Source organism: Jaculus jaculus, chromosome 1 (genome assembly GCF_020740685.1).
Source record: "Jaculus jaculus isolate mJacJac1 chromosome 1, mJacJac1.mat.Y.cur, whole genome shotgun sequence".
Classification (NCBI taxonomy): Eukaryota; Metazoa; Chordata; class Mammalia; order Rodentia; family Dipodidae; genus Jaculus; species Jaculus jaculus.
Genome location: NC_059102.1, coordinates 245930464 through 245957397, shown reverse-complemented (window position 1 = coordinate 245957397; position 26934 = coordinate 245930464). Strand labels below are relative to the sequence as shown.

The following is a 26934-nucleotide window of genomic DNA, read 5'->3' as shown; positions in this document are numbered from 1 at the left end:
TGTTGCAGTCGTCCATTGACTTTGACAACAGGACATGGTAACACTAACAGACGCCCTAAAGGATCTCCTGCACTCCAGGCATACTCTTCCTTACCTCCATTATGGAGGAGCAGTCCAATTTCCCCCTGGTAATCTGGATCAATCACCCCTGCAATCACTGTAACTCCTTTCTCAGCCTGTTCACTCAAGAGCATTAGGAGCCCAAAGTGACCAGGGGGAAGTCTTAGCTTCCAGTTCAATAGAATGTTCTTTGTCTCCTGGCAAAAGCACTCCCCCCTCTGGGACCAAGACTTATAGTCAAGCAGAGTGTAAGGTTGCGGGAACAGGAAGCAAAAATCTAGCTAACGGGTCTCTTGGGGTGATGGTAAGTGGGACCATTCCCATTTCCACCCCTTGATTCCTGGACCCGTGAATCCGGGCTATAGGAGAAACAGTACCAATATATAGGACACCGATTCAGAGCATATACAGCCTGCTGGAGGACACTCCCCCAGCCCTCCAAGCTGTTGCCACCTAGTTGGCGCTGTAGCTGTCTCTTCAAAAGGCCATTCCATCGTTCTATCAAGCCAGCTCCTTCAGGATGGTGGGGCACATGGTAAGACCAGTGAATTCCATGATCATGAGCCCACTGCTGTCCTTCCTTGGTGGTGAAGTGAGTTCCTTGGTCAGAAGCAATGCTATGTGGAATGCCATGACGGTGGATAAGGCATTCTGTAAGCCCACAGATGGTAGTTTTGGCAGAAGCGCTACGTGCAGGAAAGGCAAATGCATACCCAGAACAAGTGTCTATTCCAGTAAGGACAAAACGCTGCCCTTTCCATGATGGAAGAGGTCCAATGTAGTCAACCTGCCACCAGGTTGCTGGCTGGTCACCCCAAGGAATACTACCATATCGGGGGCTCAGAGTTGGTCTCTGCTGTTGGCAAATTTAGCACTCAGCAGTAGCCGTAGCCAGGTCAGCCTTAGTTAGTGCAAGTCCATGTTGTTGGGCCCATGCATAGCCTACATCTCTGCCACCATGGCCACTTTGTTCGTGGGCCCATTGGGCAATGACAGGAGTGGCTGAGGAAGGAGGTTGACCACTATCCACAGAACGGGTCAGCTTATCTACTTGATTATTAAAGTCATCCTCCAATGAGGTCACCTTCTGATGAGCACTGACATGGGACACAGTATCCTTATATCCTTTGCCCATTCAGAGAGGTCTATCCACATACACCTTCCCCAAATGTCCTTTTCACCAATTTTCCAATTGTGCTCCTTCCAAGTCCCAGACCATCCAGCCAAACCATTGGCCATAGCCCATGAGTCAGTGTATAACCACACATCTGGCCATTTTTTCTTCCAAGCAAAATGCACAACCATATGCACTGCCCGAAGTTCTGCCCATTGTGAAGACTTCCCTTCACCACAGTTCTTCAGAGTTGTCCCAGAAAGGGGCTGTAATGCTGCAGCTGAACAGGCAACAGTTCACCCAAAGATTTTTCTTTCTGTGCCATATTCCTCTGCTCACACCAGTTCATTTCTGCACAAAGCAACCCTGCACAACTTCTCAGGACATGGGCATAAGAGCAAGCTTCTCACACAAACTGCTAGCCCAGTCCAAGCAAAGCTCTTTCTCACCCTCATAAGTCAAACCTCATAGTTCATAGTTCTTACTACATTCAGATCTTGCAGCTCAGACCAGAATAGTCCATCATGCTGTACTTACAGCACTGCAAGGCATCTCTTAGGCCAAGGTTTTAACTCCTTCCACATTCCTCTTGAAAATCAGATTCAAAAGGCCGAAGCCACATAGTCAGGTGTCTAGCAGCAACCCCACTCCTGGTACCACTTTACTGTTGCAGTCCGGTTCACACTGCTGGTAGAAATCACCCAACCAAGAGCAGCTTCTGGGAAAAAGATTTATTTTGGCTTACAGGCTCGAGGGGAAGCTCCACGATGGCAGGAAAAAATGGTGGCATGAACAGAGGGTGGGCATCACCCCCTGGCCAACATAAGGTGGACCACAGCAACGGGAGGATGTGCCAGACATTGGCATGGGGAAACTGGCTATAAAGCCCATAAGCCCACCCCCAACAATATACTCCCTCCAGGAGGCATTACTTCCCAAATATCCATCAGCTGGGAACCTAGCATTCAGAACACTTAAGTTTATGGGGGACCTGAATCAAACCACCACAGACCCTGAGCCTTGGAAGGTGTGATAGAGATATTGCAGTGCTGAGCACTCCTGCCACTTCTTTCCAGCACCATGATGCCTTCTGAGTCATCCCAAGGTCACTGCCATCTGAAAAGAGAAGGTTCTCTACCAAAAGTGAGAGTAGCATTAATATATGGGTATGAACATTAAGAGAAGTGCTTACTGGGCCATTTGATAAGCATAGTATATACATTTAGCTAGACAACAGCAGATGTTACATTCCCAGGACTCATGACTACCCCTGTTTTAAGTTTTCAGTATTAGGGATGTATTCTCTCCCATGGAGCAGGCCTCCAGTCCAATTGGAGAGCAGTTGGTTTCCACCATGACAGATGTGCCACTATTGCACCTGTTGGCTTATTTGGCCTGGCTGGCCAAATATGAGGCTTGTAGTATCCACTGTTGAGTATCTTCACTGGTGATTTCTCTTTCTCCCATTGAACTGCATGCAGAATGGCTTCTTCCAGCTTTCTGTTATCTGGTCTACATGGAGGAGGTTATCAGCTCAGTTCCAGCAGGATTTCTCAGTGGCCTTGCAGCCTGTGTGTGTGTAGTCTTCAGCAATAGGGTCTTACCATCTATTCCTGGTGGGAAACCAAGGGCCTCGGCAATGGCCTGTAATATTTTGAGGGCATCAAGGACCTCCCTGGCCAACAATTCACTGGAAGGTATCCCATTCCTGGCACTGAAAATTTTCTAGCAACAATCTACTGCTCCTGATGTTCCAATGTCCCAAAAAGTAGGTTTCCATATGATTTATTTATATCCTCTTAGATTTTTATTAGCCCTCCCTCCACCTTTCCTTTACTCCATCTCTTCCCCTGACCTCACTTGGGCCTTTTCACCTCCATTAATCTATTCTTCTACTTACATATATACAATACAAAAATATGGAATGCTTCACAAATTTGTGTGCCATCATTGCACAGGGGCCATGCTAATCTTCTCTGTATCATTCCAGTTTTAGTATATGTGCTGCTGATGTGAGTACTTACATAATTTTATAAAATTATTTCTTTTTTTAAAAAGACATTTTTATTTTTATTTATTTATTAGAGACAGAGAGAGGGAGAGAGAGATATAGAGTAAGTGAGAATGGGCGCACCAGGGCCTCTAGCCACTGCAAACAAATTTCAGATGCATGTGCCACCATGTGCATCTGGCTTACATGGGACCTAGAGAATCAAACCTGGGTTGTTAAGCTTTGCAGGCAAATACCTTAACTGCCAAGCCATCTCTTCAGCCTATAAAATTATTTCTATTGCCGGCGTGGTGGCGCACACCTTTAATCTCAGCACTCGGAAGCAGAGATAGAGGTATTGCCATGAATTCAAGGGCACCCTGAGACTACATAGTGAATTCCAGATCAGCCTGAGCTAGAGTGAGACCCTACCTCAAATAAAAAAAATATATATATTTCTACTAATACAAGTGACATATGTGCCTTTGAAAGTTTTATCTTTTGAATATGACCAGGCACATTCAGGGTAGTATGGCTATAGACTAACCTCTTTTTAATCACTACAAATCATGATTACAGGTATGGGCCTCCACACTTAAGTGTGACTTCTTGAGTTCACATTTTCCTATCTTCCAGTTTGTGACCCTGCGCATATTCATTAACTATTCTGTGTCTCATTTTCTTAAGATTGAGGAACTTAAAGAACTGTACTGTTGCCAGCACTTGGGAGGCAGAGATAGAAGAATCACTGTGAGTTCAAGGCCAGCCTGAGACTATAGAATGAATTCCAGGTCAGCCTGAGCTGGACTGAGACCCTACCTTGTGGGGGGGAAAAAAAACAAACCTGTACCATAGGGATATGAGCATGTGTGTTGGTTAATTTAGGAAGGTACATGTGCATGGCAGGTTTTCAATAAATGTCGGCTGTAATTATTCAGCGGTAGTTTTTGAGTGTTTGACCCAGGCAGGCGATACGCTGATCGCACTGTGAGTACAATTTCTGTGATTCTTGCTCCCTATGTTCAGAATACGTTTCTGAAGTTGGATGTGGTTGCACGTGCATGCCCTTAATCCCAGCACTTGCCAGGCGTGGTGGTGTACACCTTTAAACCCAGCAATTGGGAGGCAGAGGTAGGAGAATTGCTGTGAGTTGGAGGCCACTCTGAGACTCCATAGTGAATTCCAGGTCAGCCTGAGCTAGAGTGAAACCTTACCTGAAAAACAAAAAATGTTTTTCTGCTACTTAGGCAGTATTGACATTTCTCACCTCAATTTTGATGTACTATTTTTCGTTTCATTTCGTAGTTGAAGTCAGGAGATTTTGCAGTCTTGAAGCAGTTGCTGCCTCTGTTGGAGAAGGTCTCCAACACATACCCCGACCCTGTCATCCAAGAACTCGCTGCTGATCTCCGCATCACCATTTCCACTCATGGAGCCTTTGCCACTGAGGCTGTCAGTATGGCTGCCCAGACTACTCTGAACAAAAAAGATCCCGAAGGGGAACTAGAAGAGCAGCAACAAACCAGTCACGACAGATCCAGAGCGGTCCCTCAGAACCACCTCAAACAGGATCAAAGCTACGAGATACCCCCCCAGACGGGCCAAGAGTCTAATGGTCCCTTCGTTCCCAAGGGGATCCATGAACCCAGCACTATGACAGATCAGAAATCTGGAGGCATAACCACAGGACAGTTCCAGGAGGTTCTTTTATCAGCTTATGATCCTCAGATTCCGACACGGGCTGCTGCCCTGCGCACTCTTTCCCGCTGGATAGAGCAGAGAGAAGCTCAAGCCCTTGGGAAGCAAGAGAAGCTTCTGCAGGTGAGTAACACCTGGGCCCAAGGCAGGCAGTGGTCCCGGAGCGTGCACCACGGACTGTGTGGTACGCACTGTCCTGGATTGCCCTCCTAGAATTTAAACTGTTGAGAAACAAGACAGGAAAGATTTTGAAGAGTACGCGAGGCTACTCAACACGAGCAGAGTGCCAATAATTTTATATGCAAGAAATGTGGTAGACAGGCAGGAAAAAGAGTTGAAATCTTCTGAGGGAGTTAGATCTTAATATGGCCATAGCAAGCTGGTAAAGTGAGCATGTGAAAGAAAGGGAATGTGAAAAAAGAGAGAGAAAGAGAAAGGATGTACCAACATGGATAACTTACCTGAGTGGGAAGATACCCATTTTAGGTAAGATACCTTCCTGTGTTTCTTTGTCCCTCTTAGAGGCTCACTGAATAAGAGTTTATCTTTACTCTTCTGCCTGCATCACAGTGAAAACACTGTCCTTTAAACTTCGGATTTATGTAGCAGAATACATAATGCTTACTGAGGGTCTTTCCCTTTTTGTAAAAATTGTCTGGACCTCCATATGGGCTAGAGATAAAAGCAAGAGGACCAGAAACTACTGCCTGGGACCAGATTCCAGTTGAGCTTTTTAACTTGCTCAGACTTCCTGCTCCTTAGTGATGATGATGATGGTGATCTGTATGCCTTGTGTGCCACCATGCCTGGCTTCTTTTTTAGCTATTTAAAAAGGAGGAGCTGGGTATGGTGGGGCACACCTTTAATCCCAGCACTTGGGAGTCAGAGGTAGGAGGATCGCCATGAGTTCAAGGCCACCATGAGACTACATAGTGAGTTCCAGGTTAGCCTGGGCTAGAATGAGACCCTACCTCGAAAAAACAAATAAAAACAAGGGCGGGGGGGGGGGCTAGAGAGATGGCTTAGAGGTTAAGGTTCTTGCCCATGAAGCCTAAGGATCCAGGTTTGATTTCCCATTACCCACATAAGCCAGATGCACATGGTGGCATGTGTATCTGCAGTTCATTTGCAGTGGGACACCCATTCTCTCTCTCTCTCTCTCTCTCTCCCCTGCTCTCTCTCTTTCTCAAATAAATAAATAAAAATAGACTTCACCTTCATTACCCACAGAAGGCCAGATGCATAAAAGGATGCATGCAGCTGGAGTTCATTTGTCATGGCAAGAGGCCTTGGTACTTTTTCTCTATCTCTAAAATAAATTTTAAAAAATAATTAAATGAACTTTAGGCTGGGGATTTGGGTCAGCAGTTAAAAATGCAAAGCTTGCCAGCCTGGGTTCAATTGCTCAATATCCACGTAAAGCCAGAGCCACAAAGTTGCACATGCATCTGGAGTGATTTACAGTGGCAAGAGCCCCTGGTGTGCCTGGTCATTATCTCCCCTCTCTTACTCCACCCCGTCTCTCAAATAAATAACTAAATGAATTTCAAGCATATATACCTTTTTCCTCACAAAATTATAAGTCAGAAGCCAGGTATGGTGGCGCACGCCTTTAATCCCAGCACTCAGGAGGCAGAGATAGGAGGATTGCCGTGAGTTCGAGGCCACACTGAGACTACGTAGTGAAGTCCATAGTGAGACCCTATTTTGGGAAAAAAAAAAATTATGTCAGACCAATTTCTGGCTAACACAGCAAGAAGAAAATCATTTAATATTTTGAGACTGTAGATAAAGGGGTTTCAATTCTTTCTTGCTCTTTGTGAATCATATTATTCCGTTTTGTACTTTCAGATATTCCTGGAGAACTTAGAACATGAAGATACTTTTGTATATTTATCTGCAATTCAGGGTAAGTTAGTCCCAGCTAAAGGGTTTTGAATCTGTGGACTGAAGATTATATTGTTTATTTGCACAAAAAGTCTAAAGTCATATAGCCACAACCTAGAATTAGTCATTTTGTCCATCTTTGTGCTAAGCCAGGACACTCTGTAATAACAGTATTCCTGCAGAGTTTCTAATGGGTCTCCATAGATTTCAGTGGCTCATAATGATGAGGAAGTTTTAACTTATATTTATTTATCATTCTATAGAGTAAATCCTGTTTTCTTTGAAGTAAGTAAAGAATGGCTCATATATGACCTCTTTTTTAAAAAAACGAATTTATTTTTAGGGAGAAATTGAGCGTGTGTATGTGTGCACACGCGTGTGCAACACATACCAGGGCCTCTTGCTCTTGTTGCTGCAAACAAACTCCAGATACATGATCCACTTTGTACATCTGGCTTCATGTGGGTACTGCGAAATGAACCCAGGCCAGTAGGCTTTACAAGCATGTGCCTTCAATCACTGAGCCATCTCTTCAGCCCACATGACCTCTTTTTGTGTATGTGTGTTAATATGTGTGTGTGTGTGCATGCACATGTGTGTGTGTGCTGTAAGTGCAGGAGCATACTCACCATGGAGCCCATGTGGAGGACAGAGGACAACCTTACCTTCTACCTTGAGAGAGGATCTCTTGTTAACCATAGCATTTGCCAGGGTGTCTGGCCACGGCCTCCCATCTCACCATGTACACACTGTGATTATAGATGCTTATGCTGCCAACTCAGTCTCTCATGCCTGCATGGCAAGTGCTGTACCCACTGAGCCATCTCCCCAGCCCTGCCCATGAGCTCTCACTGCATTAACTTTTGTGTGTGTGTGCGTGCTTATGTGTGAGTACAGGAGCATGCGTGTGGAGGTCAGAGGACACCCTTAGGTCCGTTCTTACCTTCCACCTACTATGAAGCCGGGTCTCTTGGTCCTGTTGTTGTTCAGTGCTGCATTCATTAGGCTAGTTTGTCCATAAGTTTCCAGGACATTCTCCTGTCTACCTTTCCTCTCACTGTTAGCATGCCAGGGATACAGAAGCCCAGCACCACTTCCGGATTATGTTGAGGTCTAGGGTTCCGAACTCTGGTACTCCAGCTTGAGTGGCAAGTACTTTATCCACTGAGCAGTTTTCCCAACCCACATTAATCTTTTTTTTTTTTTTAAATTTATTTGAGAGCGACAGACACAGAGAAAGACAGATAGAGGGAGAGAGAGAGAATGGGCGCACCAGGGCTTCCAGCCTCTGCAAACGAACTCCAGACGCGTGCGCCCCCTTGTGCATCTGGCTAACGTGGGACCTGGGGAACCGAGCCTCGAACCGGGGTCCTTAGGCTTCACAGGCAAGCGCTTAACCGCTAAGCCATCTCTCCAGCCCACATTAATCTTTTTTGGTACTTAACTGCTATTAGAATGAGTGTACCTTTGCTCTGTAAATTAAAAGGATTTGAGGTGGTTTTTGTTATTGTTTTTGTTATTTTGTTTTTGGTTTTTCAAGGTAAGGTCTTGTTCTAGCCCAAGCTGACCTGAAATTCACTATGTAGTAGTCTCAGGGTGGCCTCAAACTCACGGTGATCCTTCTACCTCTGCCTCCTAAGTGCTAGTGTTAAATGGGAGTGTCACATGCCTGGTGAGTTTTGTTTTATTACTATTGGTTTTTTTCAATTTTTTGTTTTGTTTTGTTTTTCCAGGTAGGGTCTCACTCTAGCCCAGGCTGACCTGGTATTCACTATGTAGTCTCAGGGTGGTCTCAAACTCAAGGCAGTCCTCCTGCCTCTGCCTCCCAAATTCTGGGATTAAAGGCATGTGCCACAACACATGGCTTTTCAGTTATTTTAGTAGATTCATTTGTTTGTTTGTTTGTTTTGTTTGCTTGTCTATGGGAGAGGTTTGGTGGTGGGGATCAAATTCAGAGTCTTGCAGATATGCAAGTGGGCATTAGTGAGGTACACCTCCAACTTCAAGCTCAGGTTTTTAACATTTGTGAATGAAAGTTTTTAATTTCCCTGTGTGTGTGTGTGTGTGTGTGTGTGTGTGTGTGTGTGTTGGCATGCATGTGGAGGACAGAAGACAGCTTTCAGGTCTGTCCTCACCTCATTTGAGGCAGGGGTTCTCCATCTACTTCCACTGGTGTTTTCTCTTACTGTACTCAGGAAATCCTGTCTCCAGCCCCCAAACTGCTTTTCAGAGCTGGGATTAGAGAAGGCTGCCACAGCTTCAGACTTTTTTTTAAATATTTTTTTTTAATTTTTATTTATTTATTTATTTGAGAGCGACAGACACAGAGAGAAAGACAGATAGAGGGAGAGAGAGAGAAGGGGCGCGCCAGGGCTTCCAGCCTCTGCAAACGAACTCCAGACGCGTGCGCCCCCTTGTGCATCTGGCTAACGTGAGACCTGGAGAACCGAGCCTCGAACCGGGGTCCTTAGGCTTCACAGGCAAGCGCTTAACCGCTAAGCCATCTCTCCAGCCCAGCTTCAGACTTTTTAACTTGAGGTCTGAGGTTCTTTAAGCTTGAGCACTGAACTCTTTATCCACTGAGCCATTTCCCCAGCCCTATCAAAAAAAATAAAAACTTTTTAGGAGCTGGAGAGATGGCTTAATGGTTAAGGCACTTGCCTGCAAAGCCAAAGGATCCAGGTTTGATTCCCAGTATCCACATGAAGCCAGACACACAAGATGGCAAATGCATCTGGAGTTCATTTGCAGGAGGAGCTGGTGTGCCCATTTTCATTCTCTCCCCTCTGTCTCCATTAGTCTGTGGATTCTGAATCTAGAGAGAGTATAGAAAATTAGGCTCCTTTCCAAAAAGCAGATATTAGAGAACGTTACAAGTAACTCAGTTTCCCTGGTGCTGTCAGTGTCAAGAGCTGGGGCTTTAGAGGCACGCTTCCTGGGTACACTCTCCCATCCCCCTGCTTCTCAGCTGTATGGATTTGGTAAATGCCTTAATACCCCCAGGCTCCAATTTCTAATCTGTTAAAAGGGAAATCGGTGTAAGTGTATGGCAAGAACTTTATCCACAGAGCCATCTTCCCAGCTCTGTAAAGGGAAGTGTAAATGGCACATTTACTTTGGAAAATGATCTGGTAGTTCCTTGAAAATTTAAACATGGGTGGGGCTCATCCTTTAATCCCAGAACTCAGGAGGCAGAGGTCGGTGGATCACCATGAGTTCGAGGCCACCCTGAGACTACATAGTGAATTCCAGGGCAGCCTGAGCTAGAAAGATGGCTTAGCAGTTAAGGTGCTTGCATGCAAAGCCAAAGGACCTAGGTCCAGTTCCCCAGAAACCAATGGAAGCCAGATGCACAAAATGGTGTATGCATCTGGAGTTTGTTTGCAATGGCTGGAGGGATTGGTGTACCCATTTTCTCTATCTACCTCTCTCAAATAATTAATTTAAAAAAATTAATGAGTTAAGTATAAATATCTGATAGAGCATAAACTTTGAAAGCATTATGTCAAGTGAAAAAGATGGTCACAAAGTATAGTATATTATATAAATCCACTTATATGAAATACCCAGAATGGCAGTTTATAGTGACAGGAAGTAGATTACTGGCTACCTAAGGCTGGGAAAAAGGGGAACATGGTTAAGGAGTGATAGAGGAGTTTTGTTTTTTTCTCAAGATAGAATCTCACTCTACCCATGCTGACCTGGAATTCACTCTGTGGTCTCAGGGTGGCATTGAACTCACAATGATCCTCCCACCTCTGCCTCCCAAGTGCTGGGATTAAAGACATGAGCCACCACACCCTTCCAGGGATTTCTTTTTGAGGTGATAAATATATTCAAAACTTGGTGTGATTGTTGAACAACTTTATGAGCATCCAAGGATATAATGAATTATATGCTTTAAATGGTTAACTTATAAATGTGAATGATATCTTAATGAAAGTACTACCACATAAAACAAAATTTAACATGGGAGAAGGCTAAGACTGACATTAGTTTTTGCCTAAAGTAATATTACAGCTAAATGTAATGTGATAGAGTCCTGGGATACAAGAAGAATATGAAAGGAAAAGTAAAAAAACATGAAAAAGTCGTGAGCTTTACTTGAAAATAAGGTATCAATATCTCATTAAAAAGAAAGGAGCCGGGCGTGGTGGTGCACACCTTTAATCCTAGCACTTGGGAGGCAGAGGTAGGAGGATCATCATGAGTTCGAGGCCACCCTGATATTTCAGGTCAGCCTGGGCTAAAGGGAGACCCTACCTCGAAAAACAAAAACAAACAAAAGACCTGCAAAATCTAAGGACCCATGTTCGACTCTTCAGATCCCATGTAAACTAGATGTTGCACATGCACACAAGATTGTGCACATATCTGGAGTTTGATAGCAGTGGCTGGAGGCCCTGGCATGCCAGTTCTCTCCTTCTTTCTTTCTCTTTCTCTCTCTCACTTGCTAGCTGTTACTTAAAAAAGGTCAGTCTTGATACCACACTCTGCTACCCCCACCCAAGGACCTGCGCAAATGCTGACCACCAAGGTCATAAGAGACTGATTGGTCCACGAGGGGCTTGAACAAATTAAACTAATTGGCTTAGAAACTATGGGGTGGCACAAACTGACTGGCTCGCACCCCACGGGCTCCTGATATTAAAAAAATGATTGGTCTAATGCACAGGCTTTGTTAGAAACCCTATAAAAACTGTCCTGTTCCTGCATTCGGGGCTCTGCAGTCCTCTACTCCTGTGCGGTGTACGACTGTGGGCCCCAGCGCGCTTGGAATAAAATCCTCTTGCAGTTTGCATCAAAAAAAAAAAAAAAGGTCAGTCTTGCCATGCGTGGTGGCCCCTACCTTTAATCCCAGCATTCGGGAGGCAGAGGTAGGAGGATCATCATGAATTTGAGGCTACTCAGAATTTACATAGTGAATTCCAGGTCAGCCTGGGCTAGAAAGAGACCCTATCTCAAAAAAAAAAGTCCCAAGCATTGAGCTACAGAGATGGCTCAGCGGTTAAGGTGCTTGCTTGTAAAGCCTAACAACCTGAGTTTGATTCCCCAGTGCCTACAAAAAGCCAGATAAGGTGGCACATGCGTCTGGAGTTTGTTTGCAGCAGCTAGAGGCCCTCATGCACCCATTCTCTCTCCTGTCTCTCTACTGGCCATGGTGGTGCTGCTATTTGTTTGTTTGTTTGTTTTGTATTTTTGTTTTTCAAGGTAGGGTCTCACTCTAGTCCAGGCTGATCTGGAATTCACTATGTAGTCTCAGGGTGACCTCGAACTCTCGGTGATCCTCCTACCTCTGCCTCCCAAGTGCTGGGATTAAAGGCGTGTGCCACCATGCCCAGCTATGGTGCACGTTTTTATTCCCAACTATGGGAGGTTGATGTAGGGATACTGTGAGTTGAAGGCCAGCCTGAGACTTCATAGTGAATTCTAGGTTAACCTGGGCTACAATGAGACCCTACCACAAAAAAGCCCAGCTGACCTAAATCTTTTTAAATATTTATTTATTTATTTGCAAGCATAGAGAGATAGACACACAGAGACAGACAGAGAGGATGGGCATGCCAGGGCCTCTAGCCACTGCAAATGAACTCCATATGCTTGCGCCACCTTGTGCATCTGGCTTTAAGTGGACACTGGGGAATCGAACGAGGGTTGTTAGGCTTTGCAGGCAAGTGCTTTAACCACTAAGCTATACCTCCAGCCCATCAGATCTAAATCTTCAGTAGGCTGAATCTTCAGGCTCATTGAGGTTCAGCAGGTCTAGGCTGGACTTGGCTGGGCAGCTCTGCTTCTGGGTCGAGGGGCCAGCTAGAGAAACTGCACACGTTCCTTTTGTCCTTGGAGCAGTGGCCTCTCAGGACATGTTCTTGTGGTGATGTCAGAAGAGTCAAGATGCAAATACAAAGTCGGAGGACTCTTCTTAGGACATCCTGATACTTCTACTTATTCTGTCGGCCAAGTCAAGTCATTTGGCCTAATCCAACAGTCAGGGGTAGAGAAATCTGCTCTGACCCTATAGTGGGACAGATTGCCAAGTCACATAGCAACAGACATGGACGCAGAATTGATACCAATGATGCAGTTCTTCACACTGCTGAGTTCTGCGCATCTTCCTGAAGCAAGCCTCACAGCGAGCACAGCAGCCCTGCGGGTTCCTACAGGTTACTTAGTTTAGATCTGCTGTGTTCAGATGTAGTATTTGAAGCTTGAGAGAGTGCAGAGGAGAATGCATTCAGTGATGAAGGGCTGAGCCCAGGAATCTTTCTCTCGTCAACAAACATGCATTGCGTACCTACTGTATAGAAAATACTAGCTTAGCTGAGTTATGGTGATTAGGATAAAAGGCAAAAAGAGAGTTCTTCAAAGGAGACAAAATAACCTCCCAAAGAGGTAAAAGGACTAGTAGGTGAGTGAGGGTTTCAGGAGAAAGTAATTAGCCTGCAGCTGTAGAGGTCAGAGAACCCTAAGGGCTCAGGAGTGCTCAGAAGACCCATGAGGCTTCATGACATGCACCGGTACTTACGGAAATCAAATAATTCAATGATGTGAGAACCCAGAATGCTTCTAATTAATAAATACCAGAAAACAAGTCATCTTGTACTTTCCCCAAGAAAGAATACTACTATATAAGAAATATTTTTCATGGATTTTCTCGTCTTGCTCTCCTTTCTCCCCTCCCCTTTCTCTCTCTATTCTTAAGACTGGGTTTCTGGGAAGTGATGGCGTGTCATTCTAATTGGGCAGCATTGCTGCTTGTAAAAGCTTCTTGGCTGATTAACTCCTGGAGCTCATTAGCCTCTGGGACCCACTATAAAAATTGCAGCTGTTGGTGTTGTGTTTGTTTTCAGTAATTTTAATTGGTGTGCTAATCAGTTAGTAGCTAATTTGGTGATGAAGAACATGGCAGGGGGAGGTGCAATTTCTGTTCTCAGCTCCCAAGATGGACAAGATTGAACTAATTGATGTTTTTGGTGTCAGTAATATGCACTTAAAAGCCAAGGCCTTAGGTGAATTTCCCATTAAGAAAGCAAAGAGTTGAATTTTCCCACCTGTGTTGTCAGTGGAGTTTGCTCAGGCATAAATTACTCCAGCGACAAAGCTACTCGGGACTTCCAGTCCTCTGGGACAAGGGATCCTTGGTTGTCCTGTCAGTAGCATTTAGTTTGGACACCACTGTGTATGTGTTGAAAGCTTTCATCTCCTCTGCTGCCTAGATTCCAAGGTTCCCTGTGAGAGTTAAAGTATGTTTTCTGCTTAATTCATTGATGTATTGGATTTGTTTTATACACTGTCATCAATTGCGGATGTGTAATATAGGCAGAGAACAGATGAGAAATAGTAAACTCATTCATTCTACAGATATTCATTAGTAACCTGATTTAAGAATTTCTGACATGCATATGTATGTTTAGCACAGCAGTCTGGGAACTAAATTCCTTATGAGTTCATCTGTTTATTACTGTTATTCCTGCCGGGGAAGGGGAGACTGTATTAATGTCCTAGCAGTTGTTCCCAGGTTCTCAGAAGCAGCTTTGTAAGATAATTATAATAATAATTTGGGGGCTGGAGAGATGGCTTGGCGGTTAAGACACTTGCCTGCAAAGCCAAAGGACCCAGGTTTGATTCCCCAGGACCCACATAAGCCAGATGCCTAACGTGGGGAATGTGTCTGGAGTTCATTTACAGCAGCTAGAGGCCCTGGAGTGTCCATTCTCTCCCCCGCCCCTCAAATAAATGAATAAAATAATAATAATTTTTAAAAAGATGAGAGTTGCCAGTCATGGTGGCATCCACCTATAATCCCAGCACTTGGGGGGCAGAGGTAAGAGGATGGCTAGGAGTTAAAGGCCAGCCTGGCACTATATAGGGAATTCCAGTACAGCCTGGGCTAAAGCAAGACCCTACTTCAAAAAACAAAACAGGGCTGGGAAGATGGCTTAGCCATTAAGGCATTTGCTTGCAATGTCTAAGGAGCTAGGTTCAATTCCCCAGGATCCATGTAAGCCAGATGCACAAGGTGGCACATGCATCTGGAGTTTATTTGCAGTGGCTGAGGCCCTGATGTGTCCATTCTCTCTTTCTCTCAAATAAGTAAATAAAATATCTAAAAAATATATGGGGTTGGAGAAATGACTCAGTTGTTAAAAATGCTTACTTGAAAGATGGCCTGGGTTCAGTTCCCCATTACCCATGCACAAAGGTGAAGCATGCATCTGGAGTTCTTTTGCAGGGCCTGCAAGAGGTCCTGGCACACCCATATTCATTCTCTCTCTCATTGCAAATTAATAAGGAAAGTATTTTATTAAAAAAAAATAAGTCAGGGGCTGGAGGGATGGCTTAGCAGTTAAGATGCTTGCCTACAAAGCCAAAGGACCCAGGTTCAATTCCCCAGGACCCACGTAAGCCAGATGAACAAGGTGGCACATGCGTCTGGAGTTTGTTTGCAGTGGCTAGAGTCCCTAGTGCACCCATTCTTTCCCCATCTCTCCCTCGCTCTCTATCTCTTTCTCTCTCTCTCTCTCTCTCTCTCTCTCTCTCTATATATATATATATATATATATATACATGTATATATATTTTTAATTTAAATAAGCTGGGTGTGGTTACACACCCCTTTAATCCCAACACTCGGGAGGCAGAAGTAGGAGGATCACTGTGAGTTCGAGGCCACCCTGAGACTACATAGTAAATCTCAGGTCATCCTGGGCTAGATTAATACCCTTCATTTAAAAAAAGTTTAAAGTATGTCTTTGATTGTCCCATAATGTATTGTAGGTGTTTAAGGGTGTTTTTCACATTTGTTTTGAAATGGCTGTTCAGTGATGCATGTAATATCTAAGCCAGTGCTATTCTTTAACAAAGTATTATTGTTCTCTATCACGCTGTGGCCTGCTCACATGTAGTCTCAGTCACTTCTAATTAAAGAACGTTCTGAAGCAGCAGCTACATCGCAGGGGTTCAAGTGATCCCTGTCAGTGTCAAAAGGATCTTTGGTTGTGGTGATGGTGGTGTTTTAGGGGAGAGTGGTAGTATTCAATCCAGGGCCTCCTACATGCTAAGGAAGTGCTCTACCACTGAGTCACATTCCCAGTCCCAAAATATCTTTGGATAAAACTTTGGCCTCATTATAAACAGAAAATAGAAAACCACCTATGCTCCCAGCCAAGCATGGGAGGTGAAAGTATGCCTCTGTGTCTAAAGTAAAGAGAAGCTAGACATATGGACATGCCCGGACGAATCACACTCAATCTTCCACCCTCTTCCTTGCAGAGCAGTTTTCATTTCTGTCAGAAGAGCCAAAGGGAGGGAAGGCAAAAGGCCCAGAATGGGGAGTGTAGATACAAGATGACATTATTTTTATAGTTTCAAACTGAGTAAAACTACAAGCCTTAGCTTGTCAAGCATCAAACTCCACCTCATTCTCAGGTTCCTACCTCAAATAAAGTCAGTTAAGAAACCATTAACTGAAAATAATTCTACCCCTTGAAGGACCATCTGATTGGATCTGGCATGGAAATTTGCAGTGCAGTCCTGTGAAGTTTATCATCTCCATTTATGTCCTTTTATGTTCTGACAAGATTTCTGTAGCACCTAATTATCAAATGAGCATTTATTGAATGCCTTTCATATATGCTATCTCAGGAAATTCATGTAGTCATTCTGGGAAGTAGACTTTATCCTCAATTTAACTTCTTATTTAAAATATAACACCTAACATTCACTAAACTAAAATATGCAGCCAGGTATGGTGGCACACTCCTCTAAACCCAGCACTCAGGATGCAGAGGTAGGATGATCATTGTGAGTTCAAGGACAGCCTGTGACTACATAGTGAATTCCAGGTCAGCCTTGACTAGAGTGAGACCCTACCACAAAAAAAAAAAAAAAAAAAAAAAAAAAGCAAGTCAGTAGCTTTTAGTATATTTAAAGAGTTGGTCTGGAGAGATGGCTCAAGGGTTAAGGCACTTGTCTGCAGAGCCTAACGACCTGAGTTTGATTCTCCAGGACCCACGTAAGCCAGATGCACAAAGTGGTGCATACATCTGGAGTCCATTTGCAGTGGATAGAGGCGCTGGTGTGCCTGTTCTCTCTTCCTGTCTCCCTTCTATCTCTCTTTGCTTGTAAGTAAATAAATAAAGATTTAAAAAAAAAAAAAAGAGTTGGAAACTGAGTGTTGTGGTGCATGTCTATTCCTAACACTTGGGAGTTGGAGGCAGAACGATCAGGAGAAACCTCAGCTAAATGGTGAGTTTAAGGCTGGTCTAGACTACATGAGACCTTTTTCCCAAAACAAGCAACCATCACTGCTGTCTAATTTTAGAATTTTTTGTTATGAGCATGCTATGTTAGAAACATAGACAACATGTAATATCAGAATGTATTGAATAACAATTCATAATGTATATAGGTTATGTTGGCAGCAGTTTACCAAGCGATCTTGATTTTTTTTTAAAATATTTTTTGTTCATTTTTATTTATTTATTTGAGAATGACAGAGACAGAAAGAGGCAGATAGAGAGAGAGAGAATGGGCACGCCAGGGCTTCCAGCCACTGCAAAAGAACTCCAGATGTGTGCGCCCCCTTGTGCATCTGGCTAATGTGGGTCCTGGAGAATCTCGAGCCTCGAATCAGGGTCCTTAGGCTTCACAGGCAAGCGCTTAACTGCTAAGCTATCTCTCCAATCCTCTTGATTTTCTTAATATCTGGCCTTGGTAAGCACTAGTTCTTCTAACTACTGATACTAACTCGAAGATTATATTTTATACACCACATCATAAATGTATGTATACATACATGATCCAGCCAGTCATCCTTCCATCCAGCCAGCCAGCCATGTAGGTAACAGAATGGCTACAAAGGTTTAAAGTGGTCACAGCTGGGCTGGGGAGATGGCTCAGCAGGTCAGGCACTTGTCTACAAAGCCTAATGGCCTGGTTTCGATTCTCCAGTATCCGCGAAAAAGCCAGATGCACAAGTTAACACCTGCAATAGGAGTTCATTTGCAGGGGCTAGAGGCCCTAGTGCACCCATTATCTCTCTCTGTCTCTCCATTTCTCTCTGTCTTTCTCTGTTTGCAAATAACTATATTAAAAAAATGAATAAAATGTTTTAAAAAGTAAAGCCACAGTAGAGTTCAGAGAGTCTGACAGAAGCCTGAGAGGCAAAAGTGAGAAGCTGATAGGGGTGTAAAGGGAATCTCTGTGGGTGGAGGGGTGCAAACCCTGTTGGAGGTCTGCTGGAGAGCAATGCTGTAGTCGAGCTACAAGGTCACAGGTTTGAGCCAAACGTCAGTGTTGAGTTGAGCTGCAGAAGCAAGGTGTAGGACCATGGAGACTGTGGAGGTGAAGGGCGGGATAGGCTCCAGGTGGATGAAGGAATGGCAGGGCCAGACAGACAAATGGTGGATAGACAGGCAGCAACTGGAGTAGTGCATGTCAATTGTAGAGAAGCCGAGCGAAGCCCCTAGGACAGTCAAGAGTTCTCTGCTTGTGAGTGGTTAGATGACAAGTTGGTGGGGACTGGCACCACTGCATTGTTAGGTGTCCTTTATGGGGTCCAAGTAAAGGTGTAGTACCCTGTAATCTTTGGTCTGGTGTGGACGGTGTTCTTGGGCTTGGTTTTCCTGATGCCATTTGAATAGTGCTCATGTTCTCATACAGTCCCAATTTACTTTCATTAATTTATAGGGTGGCAGGTACCTGTTTTACCCTTAGGCGTGTTACCAGTCTGTGCCTTGTGAGTGGTACTAAACAGATGGTGATGTGTATGTGCCCAACAGGTGCAGTCACCCTGTTTCTGTGTTACACTCAAAGTGGAGTCAAAAGCTGCTTGTAGCCAGATGTGGTGGAACACACCTTATAACTCACCATGAGTTTGAGACTAGTCTGGGCTAAATAGTGAGTTCCTGGTCAGCCTGGACTAGAGTGAGACGTTAACCAGGCAAAGTGAGCGAGGGGAGGAGCTGCTTGCAAAATGGAGTCTCTCAGACCAAGGCCCAGGTGGGTAAACCACTGTTTTATATAATGTAGAATAACGTAGCACAGGGCACAGTGTGATCTCAATAATTTTTATCATCTTATACCCATTATCAGTCACTTCCCAATTCTCACTCTCCAAGCCCCCAGCAACCACTAATCACCTGCAGTTGTTGTTTTTTTTTTTTTCTTTCTCTGTGGTGGTGGGATCAAACTTTATCACTCAGGGATAGGGAGATGGCTTAGCAGTTAGGGCGCTTGCCTGCAAAGCCAAAGAGCCTAGGCTCAATTCCCTAGGACCCACGTAAACCAGTTGCACAAGGTAGCACATGTCTGGAGATTGTTTGCAGTGACTGGATGCCCTGGCGTGCCCATTCGCTCTATATTTGTCTGTCTATCTCTCTCTCTCTCAAATAAATAAATTTAAAAATAAATAAGAGCTAGGCGTGGTGGTGCACGCCTTTAATCCCAGCACTTGGGAGGCAGAGGTAGGAGGATCACTGTGTGTTCGAGGCCACCCTTAGACTACATAGTTAATTCCAGGTCAGCCTAGACCAGAGTGAGACCCTACCTCGAAAAACAAGAAAACAAAAACAATAAAATAAATAAATAATTTTTTTTTAAGAAACTTTATCACTAAGCTAAACCTCTATCCCATATCTACTTTCCTCTCTCTGTCTTTCTTTCTGTCTGTCTGTCTTTTTTCCAAGGTAGGGTGTTACTCTAGCCCAAGCTGACCTATAATTTGCTATATAGTCTTAGGCTGGCCTTGAACTCATAGGGATCCTCTTTTTTTTTTTTTTTTTATTTGAGAGCGACAGACACAGAGAGAAAGACAGGTAGAGGGAGAGAGAGAATGGGCGCGCCAGGGCCTCCAGCCTCTGCAAACGAACTCCAGACACGTGCACCCCCTTGTGCATCTGGCTAACGTGGGACCTGGGGAACCGAGCCTCGAACCGGGGTCCTTAGGCTTCACAGGCAAGCGCTTAACCGCTACGCCATCTCTCCAGCCCCATAGAGATCCTCTTACCTGTGCCTCCTGAGTGCTGGTATTAAAGGCGTGCACCACCATGCCCAGCTTCTGTCTCCACTTCTTAAAATCTTTTATTTCGGCAGGGAGGGAGGGAGGAGGAGGGGACACGCGCTCATTGCCGTGTGCGCCGCGCGCTCCGTCCCTCACTCCCCGCCGATGGCCCGTCTCACTGTGTGCCCCTTTGCCGATGCCCCGCAGAAATGCTTTGACTGCCTACAGTCCTATGACAGATGAGACCAGTGTTCTGGGCACTGTCTCCTCATCTCACTCAGGCTTATGCCAAAGATGTAAGTAAGATTTGGTGCGGAAGCCTGAGCCTTAATGCTTCAAGGTTTAGCCGACGCTGTAGCTGTTACAATGGGGCCAAAGGGAAGAACAGTAGTTATTGAACAGAGCTGGGGAAGTCCTAAAGTAACAAAAGATGGTGTGACTGTTGCAAAGGTAATTGACTTAAAGGATAAGTATAAAAATATTGGAGCTAAACTGGTTCAGTCTAAACCTGTGACAACACCTGAGGAAAATGCTCCGGTTGCTACAATTTCTGCTAATGGAGACAAAGAAATTGGAACCATCATTTCTGATGCAATGAAAAAGGTTGAAAAAAAAGGGTGTCATCACAGTGAAGGATGGGAAAACACTGAATGATGAATTAGAGATTATTGAAGGCATGAAGTTTGATAGAGGCTATATTTCACCATACTTTATTAACACATCAAAAGGTCAAAAATGTGAATTCCAGGATGCCTATGTTCTGTTGAGTGAAAAGAAAATTTCTAGTGTCCAGTCCATTGTACCTGCTCTTGAAATTGCAAATGCTCACCGTAAACCCTTAGTCATAATTGCTGAAGATGTCGATGGTGAAGCTCTAAGTACACTGGTCTTAAATAGGTTAAAAGTTGGTCTTCAGGTTGTAGCCGTCAAAGCTCCAGGTTTTGGTGACAATAGAAAGAACCAGCTTAAGGATATGGCTATTGCTACTGGTGGTGCAGCGTTTGGAGAAGAGGGACTGACCCTAAACCTTGAAGATGTTCAGCCTCATGACTTAGGGAAAGTCAGAGACGTCATTGTCACCAAGGATGATGCCATGCTTTTGAAAGGAAAAGGTGACAAAACTCAAATTGAAAAACGTATTCAAGAAATAACAGAGCAGTTAGACACCACAACTAGTGAATGTGAAAAGGAAAAACTGAATGAGCGACTGGCAAAGCTTTCAGATGGAGTAGCTGTGCTGAAGGTTGGTGGAACAAGCGATGTGGAGGTAAATGAGAAGAAAGACAGTTACAGACGCCCTCAGTGTTACAAGAGCAGCTGTAGAAGAAGGCATTGTTCTGGGGGGTGGCTGCGCTCTCCTCCGCTGCACTCTAGCCTTGGACTCTTTAAAGCCTGTTAATGAAGATCAAAAAATCGGTATAGACATTATTAGAAAATCACTCAAAATCCCTGCAATGACAATTGCTAAGAGTGCAGGTGTTGAAGGATCTTTGATAGTTGAGAAAATCCTGCAGAGTTCCTCTGAAGTTGGTTATGATGCTATGCTTGGAGAATTTGTGAATATGGTGGAGAAGGGAATCATCGATCCAACAAAGGTTGTAAGAACTGCTTTAATGGATGCGGCTGGGGTGGCCTCCCTGCTAACTACAGCAGAAGTTGTAATCACAGAAATTCCCAAGGAAGAGAAGGAACCTGGAATGGGCGCAATGGGAGGAATGGGTGGTGGTATGGGAGGGGGCATGTTCTAAGTCCTGGAATAGTGCTTGCCACTTGTAATGAACTGTGACAGGAAGCTCAAGGCAGGACTCCTCATCAATAACTTGAGAGAAGTCAGTTGAAGAAAATGACTGAAGAAAAGGCTGGCTGATGTTTAAGCAAATCACTATAACCATCAGTTACTGGTTTTAGTTGACAATATATACTGGTTTACTGCTGCCATTTGTCCATGCCTACAGATAATTTGTTTTGTATTTTTAATAAAAAGGCATTTGTACATTCCTGATACTGGGTGCAAGAGCCGTGTACCAATGTACTGCTTTCAACTTAAATCAATGAGGCATTTCTACTCCAATTCTGTTCAAGTCAGGATTTCAGTGCTTGCCATTGCCAGATAAGTTCAGAAGCAGCCTTTCTGTGGAGAGTAAGAATAATTGTACAAAGTAGACAAGTATCCAATTATGTGGCAACCAACCTTTATGTAATAAAAATCTGTTTAAAGTTTAAAAAATTATTTTTATTTAGTCATTTGAAAGAGAGAGAAAGAGGCAAAGAGAGAGAGGGAGAGAGAAAATGGGTGCACCAGGGCCTCCAGCCACTGCAGACGAACTCCAGATGCATGCGCAGTCTTGTGCATCTGGCTAATGTGGGTCCTGGGGAATTGAACCTGGGTCCTTTGGCTTTTCAGACAAACACCTTAACCACTAAGCCATCCCTCTAGCCCTAATTTTTAAAAAATTTTTTGTTTACTTTTATTTATTTGAAAGTGACAGACAGAGAGAGAAAGAGGCAGAGAGAGAGAGAGAGAGAATGGGCACACCAGGGCCTCCAGCCACTGCAAACAAACTCCAGATGTGTGCGCCCCCCTTGTGCATCTGTTTAACATGGGTCCCGGGGAATCGAGCCTCAAACCAGGGTCCTTTGGCTTCACAGGCAAGCACTTAACTGCTAAGCCATCTCTCCAGCCCCTAATTTTTTTCTTATAAATCAGGGACAGTAGAATCACATTATAACCTACTTTGTTACAAGACTTCTGATCTTACATCAAGTGATGTTTTCTGAAGCCCAGCTAGGACTTGCACTAAATGGCTAGTACACACTTGTAAGTACACCAGGTATTAGTCCTGCCTCTCCATACCAGCAATATAAAAATTTCTCTTACGTGAGAGGATTAGGTCAGAATACAATCTCAGTTAGTTGCACCAATAAAGATGTTATACTTGGTTTTAGTCTTAGAGTTAAGGCTTCCTGAAAGCAGCATGCACATTTATGTAAACAGACAATCAGGGTAGGGTTAAAGTAACTAGAAAAATGTTGATTCATAGAACAGTTTAAGCACTATTATGTGTTGTCATGGTTCAGCTCATATTATACCTATGTTCATCCATTTGACATCATAAGACTTCTTCTCCCAGGCCATTCATTAAATATTGGACAAATGTTTAGTAGCTCCTCAATATGGTCAGTGGTGATTAAAATACCACAAAACTGTTAAAAACTTTGTTAGACATTTCTAGCTATTTATACTTGCCTCAGGACATAATAGAAATTATTCAGAGCTTTCTCTTTAATTTTCTTATTTACTGCTAACAAATATTTGTATTCATAGTTTTAGCTCAAAGTAAAAGAAAAACCTTTGAGTTTAGGGATCAAACTATAAGGATAAAGTCATTTGAATAAGATTACTATGTTATGCATATGCAAACATTTTAGTAATTTAAAATTTTGAAAGTTGTGATTATCAAAGAATTTTGATTTATGTGTTCAAATGTTTAATTATGCATGCTTCTTATTAACAAAAAGTAATATATAATCTTATGTTAATAATGGAGAGAGATCCAATAATTAATACTATGTTGCTTTTGTATATTTTTTTCTAGTTGGTGTGCCTGCTCAGAATATATAAATATATATAATTGATATTAATTTATATTTTTGTATAATAAAGTGGCCACAATAATGGGTAACTTCTAGAGCAATGGTAGTCTGTAAGAATGTCAATCCATTTTTTAAAATAACATCCATGATTAAAGAACCACTTCAACAAAGGATTTGTTGAAAGAACTTGAAATGATGAAATACTAGCATTTAATTTTTGATTCTTATGTCTATATATATTATAAATTTACTCTTTTAACTATGGTTATTTAGTTCATAAGTAGTATAGTAACAATAATTTAAAACAGGACCTGTACCACTTTTCTTGCAAATGATTCTTGCAGCTATTATTGGTATTGAGTAATTTGTCTTTTGCTCAGTAGATTTTCCTATATGTATTTTAAAAGCATGAATATATTCATAATTTGAACATTGTTTCAGTAAGTTTTCAGAGGAAATCAAGATGGTTCAATGCCTAAAAAAAAAAAAAAAATCATTTTAGGGGCTGGAGAGATGTTTTAGCAGTTAAGGCACTTGCCTACAAAGCCAAAGGGCCCTGGTTCAATTCCCCAGGACCCACGTAAGCCAGATGCACATGGGGGCACATGCATCTGGAGTTCGTCTGCAGTGGCTAGAGGCCCTTCTGTGCCCATTCTCTCTCCCTCTCTCTGCCTCTTTCTCTCTCTCCCAAATAAATAAAAATTTAAAAATTTACAAATTGTGCTCGCTTCAGCAGCACATATACTAAAATTGGAATGATACAGAGATTAGCATGACCCCTGTGCAAGGATGACATGCAAATTCGTGAAGCATTCCATATTTTTATACTACAGAGCCATAATAACAAAAACAGCATGGTACTGGCACAAAAACAGACATGTTGATCAGTGGAACAGAATAGAGGACCCAGATGTAAGTCCAGGTAGCTATAGCCACCTGATATTCGATAAAAATGCCAAAAATACTCATTGGAGAAAAGACAGCCTCTTCAGCAAATGGTGTTGGGAAAATTGGATATAGATCTGTAGAAGGATGAAAATAGACTCTTCTCTCTCTCACCATGCACAAGAATTAAGTCCAAATGGATTAAAGACCTTAACATCAGACCTGAAACTCTGAAACTGCTAGAGGAAAAAGTAGGGGAAACCCTTCAACATATTGGTCTTGGCAAAGACTCTGAATACAACCCCAATTGCTCAGGCAATAAAACCACAGATTAATCACTGGGATCTCATGAAATTACAAAGATTTTGCACTGCAAAGGAATCTGAAAAAAAGCAAAGAGGCAACCTACAGAATGGGAAAAAATCTTCACCAGCTATATATCTAATAGAGGATTAATATCTAGGATATACAAAGAACTCAAAAAGTTAAATAATAAGGAATCAAACAAGCCAATCAAAAAATGGGCTATGGAGCTAAATAGAGCATTCTCAAAGGAAGAAATACAAATGGCATATAAGCATCTAAAAAAATGTTCTACGTCACTAGTCATCAGAGAAATGCAGATTAAAACTACATTGAGATTCCATCTCACTCCTGTCAGATTGGCCACCATCATGAAAACAAATGATCATAAATGTTGGCGGGGATGTGGAAAAAGAGGAACCCTTCTACACTGCTGGTGGGAATGCAGTCTGGTCCAGCCATTGTGGAAATCAGTGTGGAGGCTCCTAAAACAGCTAAAGATTGATCTACCATATGACCCAGCTATAGCACTCCTAGGCATATATCCAAAGGACTCATCTCATTTCCTTAGAAGTACATGCTCAACCATGTTTATTGCTGCTCAATTTATAATAGCTGGGAAATGGAACCAGCCTAGATGTCCCTCAACAGATGAGTGGATAATGAAGATGTGGCACATTTATACAATGGAGTTCTATTCAGCGGTAAAGAAAAATGAAGTTTTGAAATTTGCAGAAAAATGGATGGATATGGAAAGGATTATACTAAGTGAGGTAACCCAGGCCCAGAAAGCCAAGCGCCACATGTTCTCCCTCATATGTGGATCCTAGCTACAGATGATTGGGCTTCTGCGTGAGAATGAAAATACTTAGTAGCAGAGGCCAGTAAGTTGAAAAGGAGACATAAAGGGAAGAGAAAGGAAGGAAGGAGGGTACATAATAGGTTGGTATTGTATATATGTAAGTACAATGATTGTGATGGGGAGGTAATATGATGGAGAATGGAATTTCAAAGGGGAAAGTGTGGGTGGGGGGAGGGAGGGTATTACCATGGGATATTTTTTATAATCATGGAAAATGTTAATAAAAATTGTGAAAAGAAAATAAATAAATAAATAAAAATAAAAAATAATTTATAAATCATTTTATTATTATTTTGTTTTTTTTGAGGTAGGGTCTCACTCTAGCTCAGGCTGACCTGGAATTCACTATGTAGTCTCAGGATTGCCTCAAACTCATGGCGATTCTCTTACCTCTGCCTTCCAAGCGCTGGGATTAAGGCGTGTGCCACCATGCCTGACCGTTTTATTATTTTTCTATCAGAGAGAGAGCACACATGTGAGAGAGAGAGCATTGGCCTGCCAAGGCCTCAGCCACTGGAGTCAAACTCCATATGCTTGTACCATCTAGAATGCATGTGCGACCTTACACTTGTTTCACCTTTGTGCATCTGGCTTAGGTGGGATCTGGAGAGAGATTGAACATGGGTCCTTAGGCTTTGCAGGCAAGAGCCTTAACTGCTAAGCCATCTCTCCAGCCCCTGAGTGTTAGTTTTGAAGTAGTTATTTTATTTTATTTTATTTATTTGACAGAGAAAGAGAGAGAGAGAGAATGGGCGTTCCAGGGCCTCCAGCCACTGCAAATGAACTCCATACACATGCGCCCCCTTGTGCATCTGGCTAACGTAGGTCCTGGGGAATTGAACCTGGGTCCTTTGGCTTTGCAGGCAAATGCCTTAACTGCTAAGCCGTCCCTCCAGCCCTGAAGTAGTTTTTAAGTTAATTTTTAAGTAAGTCATATGTAGGTTTGAAGCTTATCTTTCTATCTCATACCACTTGCCCTTCCATCTTTCCAACAGTGGTCATTAGTGTTTCAGCAGTGAGGGCATCAACATTGCTTTAGGGTCATTACAGAAGGCTTCAGAAATCATTTCTGAGGGCTGGAGAGATGGCTTAGCAATTAAGGCGCTTGTCTTCAGAGCCAAAAGACCCAGGTTTGATTTCCCAGGACCCATGTAAGCCAGATGCACAAGTTGATACATGCACCTGGAGTTTATGTGCAGTGGCTAGAGTTCCTGGCACTCTCATTCTTTCTTTCTCTATCTGCCTCTTTCTCTCCCACCCTCTCAAGTAAATAAATAAAAATAATTTTTTTAAAAAAAAAATCAGGGCTGGAGAGATGGCTCAATGGTTAAGGTGCTTGCATGTGAAGCCTAAGAACTCTTGTTGAACTCTCCAGGTCCCACATAAGCCAGACACACAGTGACACAAGAGCGCAATGTCGCACATGTGCACAAAGGGATGCACACATCTGGAGATCAAGTGCAATGGCTGGAGGCCCCAGCACACCAATTCTCTTGTTTTCTCTCTCTCCTTTCTCTCTCATAAAAAAAAAAAAGTCA

The 26934-nt window shown here is 43.2% G+C and overlaps 1 protein-coding gene, 2 non-coding genes and 1 pseudogene across 5 annotated transcripts in view; 3 read left to right on the top strand and 1 right to left on the bottom strand.

Annotated features, from left to right (window-relative positions):
* Positions 1 to 26934, top strand: part of Tango6 (transport and golgi organization 6 homolog) — a 250673-nt gene that overhangs the window by 90510 nt on the left and 133229 nt on the right. For all 3 annotated transcript variants that reach the window (XM_045161723.1, XM_004661659.2, XR_006639598.1), the window contains 2 exons: positions 4470 to 4985; positions 6714 to 6771. In XM_045161723.1, the coding sequence (XP_045017658.1) occupies positions 4470 to 4985; positions 6714 to 6771 (574 nt within the window). The remainder of the gene's footprint in view (positions 1 to 4469; positions 4986 to 6713; positions 6772 to 26934) is intronic.
* On the bottom strand, positions 3088 to 3194 carry LOC123458183. Its single transcript, XR_006635481.1, has one exon. It is a non-coding gene; the product is annotated as a U6 spliceosomal RNA (small nuclear RNA).
* LOC123464461 lies at positions 19962 to 21500 on the top strand (annotated as a pseudogene).
* Positions 24067 to 24170, top strand: LOC123458206. Its single transcript, XR_006635503.1, has one exon. It is a non-coding gene; the product is annotated as a U6 spliceosomal RNA (small nuclear RNA).